The sequence below is a fragment of the Solanum tuberosum genome, unplaced genomic scaffold (assembly GCF_000226075.1).
Source record: "Solanum tuberosum cultivar DM 1-3 516 R44 unplaced genomic scaffold, SolTub_3.0 scf00494, whole genome shotgun sequence".
NCBI lineage: Eukaryota > Viridiplantae > Streptophyta > Magnoliopsida > Solanales > Solanaceae > Solanum > Solanum tuberosum.
The window spans coordinates 29,675-44,383 of NW_006239417.1; the positions used below are offsets into that span (position 1 = coordinate 29,675).

The window sequence follows — 14,709 nt, forward strand, 5'->3', positions numbered from 1 at the left end:
TTAAGGCGTATTTATTATTCTTTTAAACATGGAAACCTCATCTTTTGTGAAAATTATCGAAAGACCTTTTCAATTAACAAGCTTAGCAAATGAGCAAATCATATTTTTCATGAATAAGATATCAAAATATTCTAGGACGTTGAATTAATAAGTTATATAGCTTCATGTTACTTGTATAAATAAATATTTGTAATTATATGTTATTACCAACTTTCAAATATATATAATTTTACAAAGATTACATGGTTCAATAAACCAAACAATAGTAATAACTATCTTTTGATAAAGTTTTTCACACGGTACAATCAATTTCTTCGCCGATTTTTTTTTTTCAGATTTAAAATTATGGATCTTTTCTTGTAAAAATTAGGTGATTTTTTTTCTCCTCTACCTAGTTGTGGACATGAGTTCATAAGTCAATCATCGCTAACTAAAAGGATAGTTAAGGATGTGTTACTCTCAATTCTCAAACAACCCTGCATATGATTCAAATTTAGTTAGAGCTTCAATGTGGGTTTTGATGGGTGGAAAATAAAATAAAATAAATAAAAAATCATCCCTAACTATAATAATTTATCATTTTAAAATAGCTTGGCTAAATCTTTTACTATTTCATCCTCCATATCTTTGGTAACTTCTTAAGATACTCTACCTAAAATATAATACTCCCTTCATTTTATCACAATACCTATTAATTAATGTATAGTAACAATAAGTAATTTATATTGAAGATAAAATAGGAAAAAATAATATTTTTTTTCTTGATATGTTAATTAAAAGAGAAAAGTAAAGATTTCCAGATGGAGTAACTTTCAACCATCTCTGTTCTATTTCTGTCAAGCAGTGCAGTAAGGTTTTGAACCAAGTTGTTAATCACTCAATATAAAGAAACCAAATTCAAATTTTAAGGGGTTTATTGATAGAAGGTTCAAAGATACTTATAGCAGTAATTTTTTTCCTAGCCAGGAAAAGCATACACCTGCTGTTACACTAAAATCAGACAAGCCACATAGTCCAATTCCAATAACAATTTAACAACATAGATAGATGAGCCTTATGCTGAAGCAGCACCTTCTTCCAGCAACTGTTTCACCTTGGTGATGTAGTCGTTCATGGCTTCATCGGTGGATTTTCCTGCCATAGATGCATACGGTGTAATTAGTTGTGTTTCTCATACAACCAAGAGAAAGGAAATCAATTTGAACACTGTTAGATCACATACCTTCAACAGCCTTCCATGCATCCCACTTTGCTCTGTCTCTCATGTTGAATATGCCAGGACGGCCTGCCCATAAGAAAGGGCGTAAGAACAAATTGTAGCTAGTTTGAGACCAGCAAGTACATATGCACAAGACATTTCAAGCATTATACTCACTTGTGTTGACATTGCCAACGGTGGCTTGCTTGTAAAGCCCGTAAAGAATCAGCTTGTTCTCATTGGTGGTACTCTCGGGCAATGTCTTAGCTTTCTCAGCGTGCGCTTCAAATTCCTCCTGAAACCCAAATAGTTCGGTAAAAAGGTGTAAAGTTAAATTTCCAGGTATACTTTCCTAGTGATAAAATAAGGATGAGACACCAACTGAATAGTGGAGATGAACAGAGTTTGTGAATCAAGAGGGGAACTGAAGTTGTGGAAATCTAAAATACAAATTGAGTGTTCCTTCATGGGGTTAATGAAACGTTTGGAGTTATTGGCCAAAAACATCCTTAAACTACATCCCTAACTTAAATTACATCCTTGTATTATTCTTCTTAACAAAAAACATTCTTCAAGTATTTTAAACTTAACAACTTCCATCCTTCTATTAAAATTTGACAAAAGATTGACCGAATTCATACAAAATATGTGTAATTCATACTACTCTAAGCAAAACTCCCTAAATCACCAAAGATTAAAAAAAATCTCTTCATTCCGAGATACATCTAAAATATTATTGTGAATTCTTTTTGGCAACAACACTTGGCATTTTGCAGATCCTTTTATTAGCACTTTTGTTTTAATTTATTTTTCATTTGATTTGATATTAAAAGAAAACAGTTGAAATATTTTTTTCACATTGAAACTGCAAGAAATGGTGGCGACTTGAGACTTTTACTTTTAATAATGGGGAACAATACTCGAGTGTCATATATGAAATTCAAAATCTTGATCACTTCAAATATCAAATTGCCCCGAAAAATTGTTGATCTAATTACATTTTGACTTTACAGAAGGTGAAGATGATGTGAAATTAAGCTCCAGCTTTGTTAAGTTGGTAAAGGAGAAGAAGAGCAGATCATGTCTCTTTGCAACACTATCCTAACTTTATTTCTTTTCAGCAAATAATGGTCTCAAAAAAATCAAAAAAAAAATTCTGGGTGGAGCTTTTTCCAATGGGTAATGAAATTATGTGGGAAAAGTTTAATTGAAAGCTATGTGACCGGCACAACGTTTTTGTGTAAAATCCATTAATTATTTGACAAATTTTTTAACAAAAGGATGAAAGTGGTTAAGTTTTAAATACCTGGGGGATGTTTTCTGTTAAGAAGGATAATTTAAGGATGTAGTTGAAGTTGAGGGTGTATAGTTTAGGGATGACTTTGGCCAAAAACTCAAAAGTTTGCAATTCAGGATATCAAATATGTACAAATTCATTGATGGACAGGTTTATGGTTAGTTGAAAGAGTATTTGCACATTCCTCAACATTGTAAAAGATTCCGCTGGCCAACATTTTGCTTTGACCATGTTAAGATGCAAATTTTAGAGACACTTATGTGTTGTCATACGGTTCTTCAACATAGCCCTGACTTGTGAAATTATTTTTGAGGAATTCCAGGTAGAGAAGTAGGGATCACTTTTTCCTTTTCCTCTTCTAGAAATGTTACTATTTATACATCACAGTGAAGCACCAAAAACATCCTCAGATAATAATGTATTATGACCTCTTCGGTTAGTTTACTGATTTGCCCTGTTGGTTACCCTATGATTCAACCATTACCTCTCAGTAGCCTATATACTTGTGGTAACAGGAATCCTTTTAGACGAGGCGACTGGCCAACCAACAATTTTTCTAGTCACTTAAAAATAGGTCAGACTAAATTACATTCACTAGGTTATGAACAGCAGAGAAATCTCAAAGCCTGGCTGAACACAAAGTGCACATTTCTTTCAATTTCTCCCCTTCCTCAATAAAAGAAACATGGAAGGGTGATGATAGGTTTTTGACCAGGAAATATAAACTAGTCCTAGACTAGGCAATACGGGATAGGTAAGAGAAAGAAGCTGGTGCTATCTCATATTCAATTTTTGTTAGACTATTTACACAGAAGTTGGCCAATGTAGCACTATATAAATTCGAGAAACAGCAATCTGTTCACTAATAACATTTTGATGGCCCTAACTGCACATGAACTAATAGTAATCTGATTCTAACATCTCGCTCCCTGGATTTAGTCATCGACTTAAGCTTCAAAGTATGCACCACATATATAGCCAATAATATCAACAATCTCAGAACCAAAAGAAGAAGACTTTCAGAAGATGAAATCTTCAAAACATTGTTGAAATTGTGGACTACTTCTGGGCCAGAAACAATACATCTTTGAATAATATATGCCTTTTAATAAGGCCAAAAATGACATATACAAATTCCGACCAAAGTACTACTCATCTGCCATTACATCCGCACTACTTTTTATCTAATTCAGTGCTTACATCGCCATCATTACCATAAATCTTTCAAGTAGGCCAAAAACACAGTGCACAAATTCCTAATAACAACTTATGAAAACATTTGATTGAGCTAAAAGAGATGTCTCCTTCTCTCTCGGTGCATTTTAGCTAAAGTGCGCCAGCCAAGGGCAAGAGGGTTCGACAGCCATCTCTAAAGGCGCAAATGGCAATGGAAGATCAGAATTCGAAAACAGCAGACTTAAGAGGACAGAAACCAATCGCAGCAGCAAGTATGATAACTAGGAGAGCAATGGAGAATCAATAATCGAAGGTCCAGGATGGGGTAAAAAGCACATCACCAGCTACTAATGAGTCCAGATCTGTAGGATTTGCAGAACAAGGGACACGGAATGAGATAGGTGAGACACCGATTGCTGTAAATAACCAAGTCCCAGTGGCAGCCAATGGAACAGTGACTACAGATCCAGTTGCAGTTCCTAGTGTTTGATAAAATTGCTCTGAAAGCAAAGCAAAAGGAGGCACAACAATGGATGGATGTGGAACTAGATGCTAGTGGGAAATCAAAACCTACTAGTAGCAGAAGAAATCTTGGGCTGAGGCAGTAGAAAAGGAATTGGGAATGCCCGAACTGAAGAGATCAGTATGGGATAACGTTGATATTGCAAAAGTGGTCAATGCAGGATTCAAACTGGACTATGTGGCTCCAACCACACTAGGTGAATCATCATTTGTTGAAATCGAGCTGGAAGATATTACTTCTGAGATTGAATATTGGCAGAATACAGTAGTGTGCTATGTATTGGGTGCTCACCCTCCATTTACTGTTTTGAAAGGGTACGTTCAGAGACTATGGGGTAAACATGGGATTAACAAAGTTGTGATGTTGAAGAATGGGGTAGTCCTTGTCAGGTTTGATACAGCAATGAGGTGATCCAGGGAGGAATATATCATTTTGATAGCAAGCCTTTTATTGTAAAAGTTTGGACTCCTGCTATGAAATTTTCAAGAGATGAATTGTACACTGTTCCCATTTGGATAAAACGGCCAGGACTAGATTTCAAGTACTGGAGTCAAAAAGGATTAAGATTGGGAGTTTGGTTGGCAAACCACTAATGGTAGATCAAAGTACAGAAAAAAAGACTTGGACTAAATTTTGCCAGACTACTGGTTTAGGTGGGGATGAATGCAAACCTGCCAGATAATATAATGTTCAGTAATGAGAAAGGCAATCTGACAGAGCAAAAAGTATCCTATGAATGGAAGCCTACACTATGCAAACATTGTGAGAAGTATGGCCACTCTGCAGATGTATGTAGGAAGAAGAAAGCCGAGAAGCCAAGGGTGGAGAAACAAGATCAACAACAAAAGGAGCTGCAAATAACCAAGGGATCCACACAAGCCAATGCTAACTCATCACTACCAGGAAGAGCACAAGTAAATGAAGGAACAAGCCAGAAGAAGGTCAATTCACCAAGTGGGAATCCAATACCAGGTTGCCCCTCTAATAAAAGGCAATCTGGTCATGAATACTGGATTACCCCACTAAGATTTGGGAGAAGTACAGATTTGCAATACCAAAATCAGGAGATTACTAGCTTAAATACATTTAAGGTATTAAATCAACAAGCCACTTCTTTGGTACCTCTGAGTCCAAGATCTGTTGGAAATGGTGGACAGAAGACCATCCCATCTTCTGGAAATGGTTAGCATCCTAAGTTGGAATGTTAGGGGGCTAAATGCTCCTAATAAGCAGAAGGAGATCAAGCTCCTTTGCAATGAGGAAAGAGCTGGTTTAATTGGGCTGTTAGAAACGAAAGTAAAACAAAATAAAGTAGATCGGTTAGCTAATAAAATGTTTGGGGGATGGCAATACATTACTAATTTGGAGCATCACTATAATGGTAGAATATGGATTACTTGGAAATCAAATTTTTACCATATAGTTCCAATTAGAATGAATGCTCAGGCAGTTACTTGTGAAGTGTGTTATGTGCCTCTACAAATGTACTTTCTAGTAACATTTGTATATAGTTGTCAATGGAAATTTTACAATGTTACCAAAAAAAGAAGCATGGCTGATCTGCTAACGAATCGAATTACTTTTCTCAACTACCTCAGTATTTAAATCGTAATCATTAGCATAAATCTTTCAACAAGGCCAAAAATGTACTGCATCCAAACCACAGAATGAACTGCTAGACAAGAACTCTTAAACATCAATTACACCAACAGATCAGATCAACCCAATAACAGAGTTCTCACACTAAATAAATAACCAAACAATCCTTCCATTTGGGTCTCTTAATCTACATTCACGTAACACAGAATCCACACAGCACAAGCTGCACAACCGACAAAGAAAACTAACTAACAGATCCGCAAAAACCAATTGAACAACACTAATACAACACAAAACCCAGAATTAAAAACGAAAATTAATCTCAGAAAAATCCTTTTCACCGTCAAAAAGATTAACACTCACTGAACCCACTTCAAACAAGATAAATACATACTGGAAGGAAAAAAACAGAAATCTAAAGGGGCTTTAGACAATTTACCTTCAAAGCCATGATGGAAATCTGATCTGCTTAGCTTGATAAGAACGCGAGAAAACTGGAGAAGAAGAGGTGTGTGATTGTGATGGAGATTGAAGGAGGAGGGTGGCTGTATATATAGTGGAGTATTTAGCATTTTAGCATAGGAAATAACGTAATATTCGATTATGATAATCTAAACAAGTTGGCGTGTAAAGTTGCACCGCTGCACTTGGATCACTTACTAGACATAGTGGACCCAAAAATATAGTGTAGACTAGAGCGGTTCACAATTTGGATAAAAATCAATCCAAATTGAAAAATTGAATCAAATTGATAAAATAAAACCGATTTTATTTGGGTTTGGTTTTAGATTTTTGGAAAATCGGTAGTATTTGGTTTGGTTATAGTTTTATTCGAAAAAACCGAAGAGATAACCGAACCAAACCGATGAATTATATACATATATTTTTATTAATATACATACTTAATATATTGTTTTTATAAACAATTTTAAAGATCTTATATATATTTTCATTAAAATTTCTTTATAATTTACTTATTGAAAGCAAAAATGCTCATGATGAAAACATTTATTTTATTGATTTCATGTATATGAGTATCTATGACAATTCTTTGTGGAACTGAAAATGTTATTGTATCTTCCTTTTAGGTCAATATAGTGAATTTTAAAGCTTTATTGATAGTAAATTTAGTGATCGAAAGTTCAGTAATTTAAGTCATTCAAACTATTTTTCGTTTTGAATGGATTGTTGTCACTTTTTTTACATTTTGAATGAATTGTTTCTTTTGTTTTTGTGTATGGTTAATAACCGAATCAAACCAAACCAAAACCGATAACCACCGAACCGATAAATGTATATTATATTTGGTTTGGTTTGATTTTGATAATTTTAAAATCGATTAAGTTGATTTGATTTTGATTTTGACCAATAACCAATCCAAACCGATCCGTGAACACCCTAGTGTAGACTATGGACCTATACTATGTGAGCTCCACAACATGTAAATTGTTGGGCTTCTTACCTAAATGTACTGTAGTCTAAATGTATGCGTAATTGGACGAATATTTCTATCATATATACTGATTCTTTTTATTATATATTGTTTAACAAATTAATAACTTAATATCACATTTCAAGTCATAAACACCTAGATATATGTATTTTTATTACCAGATATATTCAAATAGGGAGAGAGGCAAGCGAAACCCGCAGATACATGCGAATAACACTAGATACAAGGATACCAGATACAAGGAAAGAGGCTAGAGAGAGAAGAGAGTGCCGAATGAGATAGAGGAGGGCCGAACGAGAGAGAGAGTCAGGTACATGTAAATTCACTTGGATATTGTGTATCTAGAACAAATTACACCTATTTTTGACCTAATGTATCCGAGATACATGTATTTGGACGCGTCATATACCTGTATCAAGAGTTCAAAATCTAATAAGATCAGTAACATTGCAAACTAACGTGAATCTTAGTAATTAACTCCTAAAACTAGTGTGATATCACTAAATTACCCATTTGTTCCTACTACCTGAAATCTCCTCTAAATAGCTTTAAATTTTACATAAAAAATTTTCTCGATATTTTGAGTCTATCACACGAAATGATTCACATTAGCAAAAGATCAAATTTTAAAGCTCTTCAATAACAGACTAATTCATCCACTATCTCAATCTCTTCACCACTTTCCATCGCCTCAATTCGAATGCATTCAAAGTTGTCTAGTCTGAACTACCCAAAATAGAAAGTGTTAATGCGAGAAAAGCAGGAAGCAAGAAAAACTCCCAGGGTTTTAAAGCTCCGATTCAGTGCAATAGTTGAATATTACGCTTTATCACATTTCGATAGTTACAAAAATTAAATCAGTTGCTTCTTAGACACATTATGCTTTAGAGCATTTGTATTGTTTAATTCCATCTTATCCAAAATAAAGAGAGATTAATCGACAGGAGTCGTATAACCAAGTATAAAATTAACTTCATTTGTAGTCTTCTGGACGATCCAAAATTCATGTAAACCAGAGTTCTTAAAACGGGCTGGCATCATTATAATTTCAAAAAGAACGGCACAACAAAAACAAGCTACGGAGCTAGTACAAGCAGTAACTTATCAATCACAATTTTTTAAAACTGACACGTTCACTTAGCTAGATGTTGAAGAATGCAGAAACAGGAGAGGAACAGGTCTTGCGCTAATCAAAAGATTTGCATAATTTCACAAACAAAACAAAATCCTCGAATAAAATGAAAAACATTAGTTCCTCAAAATAATTGTATGATAAAACTTTCACCACAACGCCTACCAGAAAGTTGATAATGCTTAACAGACTACAGAACCGACTCTTAATTGCTTATTTCTTCTCTTCCTTTTCTGCTTCAGCTGCCCTCTTCAACCTGGCTCCCATATGTCGAGCATTTGTACGCTCAATACGAAGCTTGCCATAGGCCTTGAATGATTTCATCTCATCTGTGACCTTCACAAAGTCAACAGCAGGCTGCTCCCTAGTAATAGGCAGGTATGAACCCTGGACCTGGGTGGCAGTAGCAAGTTCCTCTGCACTAGAATCACCAGCCTGGAAGAGAGAGTAGTCAAGGTGAATTTAAGGCAAGAAGTGTTTACATACCATAACAGGAACCCAGGGAAGCACGGTAAAGAACAACAATTTTTGAATTTACCTTGACCTTCTTAGCACGCCTTGGGAAGATAACTAGCTTAGCCTTGTAGGTCTTAAGCCTCTGGACATTGGTTTGGAGACCTTCCAAGGATCTGTTCCTGCGGCGATGATCAACAGCAATGCCTATGGTTGGTGCTAGCTTTTTGGGAATACCAGCTGCCTGAAAACCAACACTAATCATTAATGACAAGATTAAATGTACAAAAGAATCTAGAAAATATGGAACTTGACAAAAGAAATTCTTCTTTTAAACAATGGATTGGTTTTGGTTGATTGTGCTTTTACTGGGAGCAAGTTATACAGCAAATGGCATACAAGTAACTAGAATTGTACCTTCAGTTCTTCAAGAGAGAATCCCCTGCCAGCACGGACTTTCATGTTGTATTTAAGTGTTTGTCCATGAACAATAGGTCGAAGTGAACCAGCTGTTGGCCTAGGGAAGATCTTCACAGCCTTCTGCTGTCTAGCTGTTGACAACATAATAAAAGAGAAATACGGAAATGTTAGTATTGCACAACCAAATTTGAATTTCAAAATGAAAATAATCATGCCAGAAACTCAGTAAGCAGATAGCATACCAGCACGTCTCCTTGTTTTCCTAGCAGGTTGGTTGAACCATGTCCTTACATAGTTCTGCCAATGCTTCTTGAAGTGCCCATTGGGAATAACATTGTTGTGCTTCATGACTTACCTGCATTTGCAATGAAATGACATATCAAACAAGCATCCATCAGAATGCAACTGCTTTCATCCACAAAATAGAATAGAACTATTCTATTCCCAGTTCATAGTTATCTTGACTTTGATTTTGTTATTCACACAGAAAAATCATATTCCATCAAAATAACACAATAAGCAGCAAAGCAAGCCAAATAAAAACTGATAAAATCAACCAAATACACAAAAAGTTATAGATGAGCAAGTAAAACTACTCGAACAAATGTTCTTTCTACTCGCTAAATGCTACTTTTCTGGCATTACATCTCTCAAAGTTTCTTTCACAAGGCTAGTGACTACATATAGTCGAGTTTACAAGCATTTCTTTGACACTTTCTCGATGAAATCATCAGGCTCATTAAAAAAGTACTCCTGGCATGGTCTTTTTAATCATAGACATAGTTATTTTTACTGTGAACTGAGTATACATACAGACACAAAATCCGCTAGCTGATTTAAATAGTAATCATACACAACGAGAAGATATTGTAAGATCCTAAAATGCAAAAACGAGATTTTTACGAACTACAGGTCACATTCAGAGCGAGCGATTTGACCGAGGTTTACTGAGGCTAAACATAACCTGATATCCAATTTCCTCTTTCAATTGAAAGGCACTTCCCTACACACACTGATTTAAACAAGTATCCTACATTGCAAGCTTATCAAGGTATATCAATATGCATATCAGATCATCAAAACTGAGGCACTACGCATAAAAACGCAAAAAATTCAAAAATTATCAGTTAAGAACAAGTTTATCTACCTAAACACACATTTTCAAATCAATTATATTTGCATTATACAAATTCAATAACAAGTAGCTTACAAAATCAACTGAGGATTATTACTTGAGAAATTTCTAGGTGAAAGACTGAAACATACCTGGGGGTTTGGGGGCTAGGGTTCTGGAGGCAATGGAAGAACAAGGGCTCAGCAAAAGAATTGTACTTCGCTTTTATAGGGCTGAACGAAAAACCCTAGATTTTAAAAGGCCTAAAAATGGATTTCCGAATGGGCTGTTCATTTGGGCCGATGTACTTTTTTTTTTCTTTTTTTCCATGGCCAGTTTACTCTATGGGCCACAAATTGTATCCAGTTTAGAAATCGGCCCAGTCCACTTTATTGGACAAAGACTAGCCCGTAAGAGTTCAATTGGGTGCACAAATATACAATTATTAGGATCCTTATTCAAAGATTGAAAAATTATCCCAGCTAGTAATCTTGATCCATATATTTTAAACTTTATAGAGGTACTTTTGGGAAAATTACATAGCATAGCAAGACTATGTGTGTGTGTGTGTATATATATATATATATATAATGTATTTGTGTATCTTAAACCCCTACTCAACACTGTTAGCTCCAACCTCACTTGTTTGTTGTCGTTGAAGTTTATTGGAGTTTTAGTTGACCGCTGAAAAATCAATGTTGTTTCATTGAACTTTGTCAGATTTATGTTTTATACATACATTGGATTCAATTGGTCAGACATGTAATTGATGTTTTCACATACATTCAACTTCTACTTTGAAAATGCATATACAGTTGGTCACACATACCTTCAACTCCTATTTTAAAAACACATATATAGATATATAATGGTTGCATATAATATACATACAATTACAATTAAATAATGTATGCATGTTAATTTTAATTAGGATAAGATATTGTATGTGTATGGATGCATTGTATATTGCTACACTTTGAAATGAAAATGATGATACACTTTAAAATAGAGAAAAATCTCGCTATATGTACAAAATAGACACTAATAGTGATATCACACCAATGAAAAATTTCCTCTAAAGATATCCAAAATCTATCAAAGTTTTTAAAGTTGTCGTATCAGAATTAACTTTAAACTTTAGATATACAGATTTGAAATAAAATTTGAAGTTCAACTTTTGATTGCAAAATTTTTAGATATATTTTTAAAATAGGGGTGTCACAAATGATTATCCCATATTATTTTTTACTTGTGTTCTTTTTTTGTTTTGGGTGTTGAATGATAGATTGGTGTGTTCTTCCTTTCAATCTTACCACTCCATTAAAATCTATACATGATAGATCTCACCTCAATAATCTAGATAGGAGACGATCACCTCAAAACACATCACAACCTATCTGCAATACCGACAAAACCTAGGAAAGCAACCCGATTAGATGCTAAAGGATCCGACATTCGGATTTAAAATGATTTGTATTGTTATTATCTGCCAAAACATTTTCAATCAGTGAATTGTTTTATTGTATAATTGTTGAGGATAGATAAATGGCTGAAATTGTATCAAATATTTCATGATAAGTAGAGGACCCATAATGGAAAATATTCGAACACATGTTTTCTTGATGGACTATAGCTTAGATTTGTGATGTGACTAATTTGATGTGTTGCTTTAGTATAAAATAACTTTAAATGTGAACAGAATCAAGGGAGTTGTCATTGTATGAGAAATTCATTTTGAATTGGACTTGCTAACTCCTTTTTATTTAACAAGACCAATTCCCCATGCAATGACAAATTGACGATCCTTAATTATCAATAAAGATCATGGTAGAGTGGTAAGTACTTATTCAATTTTAATTAAAGGTCTCGAGTTTGAGTCTGTCTGGATATGAAATCGCCTTTGTTAGGGAATTAATGCTTTACTCCTTACTATGAAACTTCCGGTGAGTTCAAATTTAATCAGGCTCTAATATATGTATCGAATATCATATGGAAAGAAAGAAGAAAAGAGAAGGCGATCCTTAATTAGGAAACCTCCAAATACTAATAAACTAGAGATCTAACCTATAAAAAAAATTAACCATCTGAGAAAAGCAAATTAGGTAAGGAAGAATAGTGATTTGCATTAACCAAACGAGATTTAACAAGAGTTAGTAAGATATTTATGGGGTAATCATTTTTTGATTATGTCCTTGAAAATAATCACTAGAGTTTTAAATATCATGGATCTATATAATGTAAAAGAGTTTTAAACGTAGTATTCAAAATTTCATGACAATAATTATTGAGTGTACTAATAAAATTTTATATTATAATAGAAAAAAAAAACATATAAGATGCAATTGATACTTTTGATGAGGTGAGACATTTTAGAAAAAAATTGAACGAATTTGGCCTATACCAAAAAATATATCACATCATATTAAAATTATTTTTTTGACTAATTAAGTTCAACATTAATATCATAAATCTGTATTTAAGTAGGGATGTACATGATTGGATTAATTCAAAATTTTCAAATATCAAATCAAACTATTTGTGTCGGATTTTTAAATTTATGAACCAAATTAAACTAATAATTTTTTTAATTAGATTTGATTTTCAGTTCAATTTTGTACCCCCTAATTTAAAGTATTTTTACATGACATGAAAAGGACAAAAGTAAAGGCGAAATGTTGCCGATACTCGATCGGTGATTATACTAAATCGTATCAACTAATCATATTTTAATTATTTTATAAGGTAATAATATAAATAAATCACCTTAATTAAGTGGTAAAAGTTTATATATTAATTTGGTATAAATATCGAGCACAAATAAATTATTTGTGTCTATATATTTGCGACATATTGTAATAAGGAAATTCGTAATTATTATATTTCTAGTACATTCTTGTTGAACCCCGCTTAAGCATTGTACATAATAGCTCATAAATTATATAAAAGATATAAATCTTATTAGATAAGCTCCGTGCAACAAGCTCGACCACAAGAATCCAAAACTTCATATTTGGAAAATTTCTTACTCAACCGACTCGTCCACCAATATATAAACAAGAGAAAGAAACAAAATACAAATGCGGAAAGGCAAACTATATAATGTATAGTATAGTTCAAAAGAAGGAGCATTTAATTTAAACACTCATTATTTGAATTACTATTTAGATCTCCAAATCTTCATTTTTCTTCTTCTTCTTATGTTGTCTTCTAAATTTTCGACAAAATTATACTCATAACTTTTTTATCCAAAGGAGTTTGGCTTTATAGATTATGGAATGCGTGGGATCTTTAAAAAAGCAATTAAATAAAGTCAAGCGTGCAATGCATGAAATAATAACTAATTCTAAAGCGAATGTCTTTTTCCTACTTCAATTTTTAATTTGGGTTACTTAAAATTTACAAACAGTCACTTTTCAACTCTTATAATTTTAAAAAATAATTATTGTCATAAAATTTTAAATACAACGTATAAAACTCTTTAATATTATCATAATTTTTTATCTGTAGAATTTAAATTTTATGACAATACTTATTGATATTTTTACATTTTTTTTGGATAAACGATAGAACCGAACGCAACACAATAACTTGCTTTTAAACAAAGAAGAGTTATTTGTGGACTATAGTAAAGATAACTTTATGTACGAAAAAAACTTATTAGGACTCACCTTTTTTAAAACAAAAAAAAAAAGATATTTATACGGTGTGTGAATTTCTGCCAACATGAACACTATCAGACACCAAATAAAAGATAATAAAAATAACTTAAGCTATTTTAAAAAGGCTAACTGAAATTTAGGAAATATCCAACTAGTTAGCAGTATCAAGAGGTTACTAAATTATAAAACTTTAACGAACTCTGATCTCTTAATTATTGGATGATCTTTCTTGAGATATATATATGAAAAAGATGGTTTTAGATAATTTAACATTATTTTTCTCTATAAATTAATCATTTGTACTTAATTAGACATTAGTTTATCTTGTCATTATATTCCTCTAATTTATAGGTTTTGAAGAATCGTTACGCTTCTCCTTACTTCCATTAAAAGCATAATTAGAAAGTAGAGCAATTTAACGAATTTGGTGGCCTAAATTAAAATATATTTAAAAACCCTTAGTTTTCCCCCATAAGTTAATTGCATTGTATTGTTTGATCTATATATTGATATGATAAATTGTTAATGAGACACAAGAGAAACTCATAAGCCTTTAATTTAGTATGGCCATGAGAGTGTGACGCGTGATGTGTAGGTTTGATGTATGTTAATGGTATCAAACTCCACTTATACAAAAACATGATATTTAAATAGAAGAAGATGGAAGGCACACAATAATTTGCTC

General features: G+C 33.1%; 2 protein-coding genes across 3 annotated transcripts; both read right to left on the bottom strand.

Annotated features, from left to right (window-relative positions):
* Nucleotides 1-901: 901 nt before the first annotated feature.
* On the bottom strand, nt 902-6,264 carry LOC102603597 (acyl-CoA-binding protein-like). The gene is given in 4 exon segments (NM_001288055.1): nt 902-1,134; nt 1,223-1,285; nt 1,376-1,493; nt 6,233-6,264. Coding segments are annotated over 4 exon segments (273 nt in total). The 5' UTR covers nt 6,245-6,264; the 3' UTR covers nt 902-1,054.
* A 2,147-nt stretch (nt 6,265-8,411) lies between these two features.
* RPL13 (ribosomal protein L13) lies at nt 8,412-10,613 on the bottom strand. Of its 2 annotated transcripts, XM_006364390.2 has the most exons (5): nt 10,518-10,613; nt 9,494-9,606; nt 9,249-9,382; nt 8,917-9,075; nt 8,412-8,813 (listed from the first exon to the last, which is right to left on the bottom strand). In XM_006364390.2, exons 2-5 carry the CDS (start codon nt 9,597-9,599, stop codon nt 8,592-8,594), a joined length of 621 nt encoding a protein of 206 aa, XP_006364452.1. In that variant the 5' UTR covers nt 9,600-9,606; nt 10,518-10,613; the 3' UTR covers nt 8,412-8,591.
* Between the last annotated feature and the right edge of the window lie 4,096 nt (nt 10,614-14,709).

Bases quoted from the DNA above. Each gene is read 5' to 3' on its own strand.
- RPL13 (XM_006364390.2), bottom strand. From the start codon at position 9,599: ATGAAGCACAACAATGTTATTCCCAATGGGCACTTCAAGAAGCATTGG. The intron at 9,383-9,493 runs GTATGCTATCTG...TGTTGTCAACAG, and splicing joins GAAAACAAGGAGACGTGCTG to CTAGACAGCAGAAGGCTGTG. The intron at 8,814-8,916 runs GTAAATTCAAAA...TCTCTCTTCCAG, and splicing joins GGCGTGCTAAGAAGGTCAAG to GCTGGTGATTCTAGTGCAGA.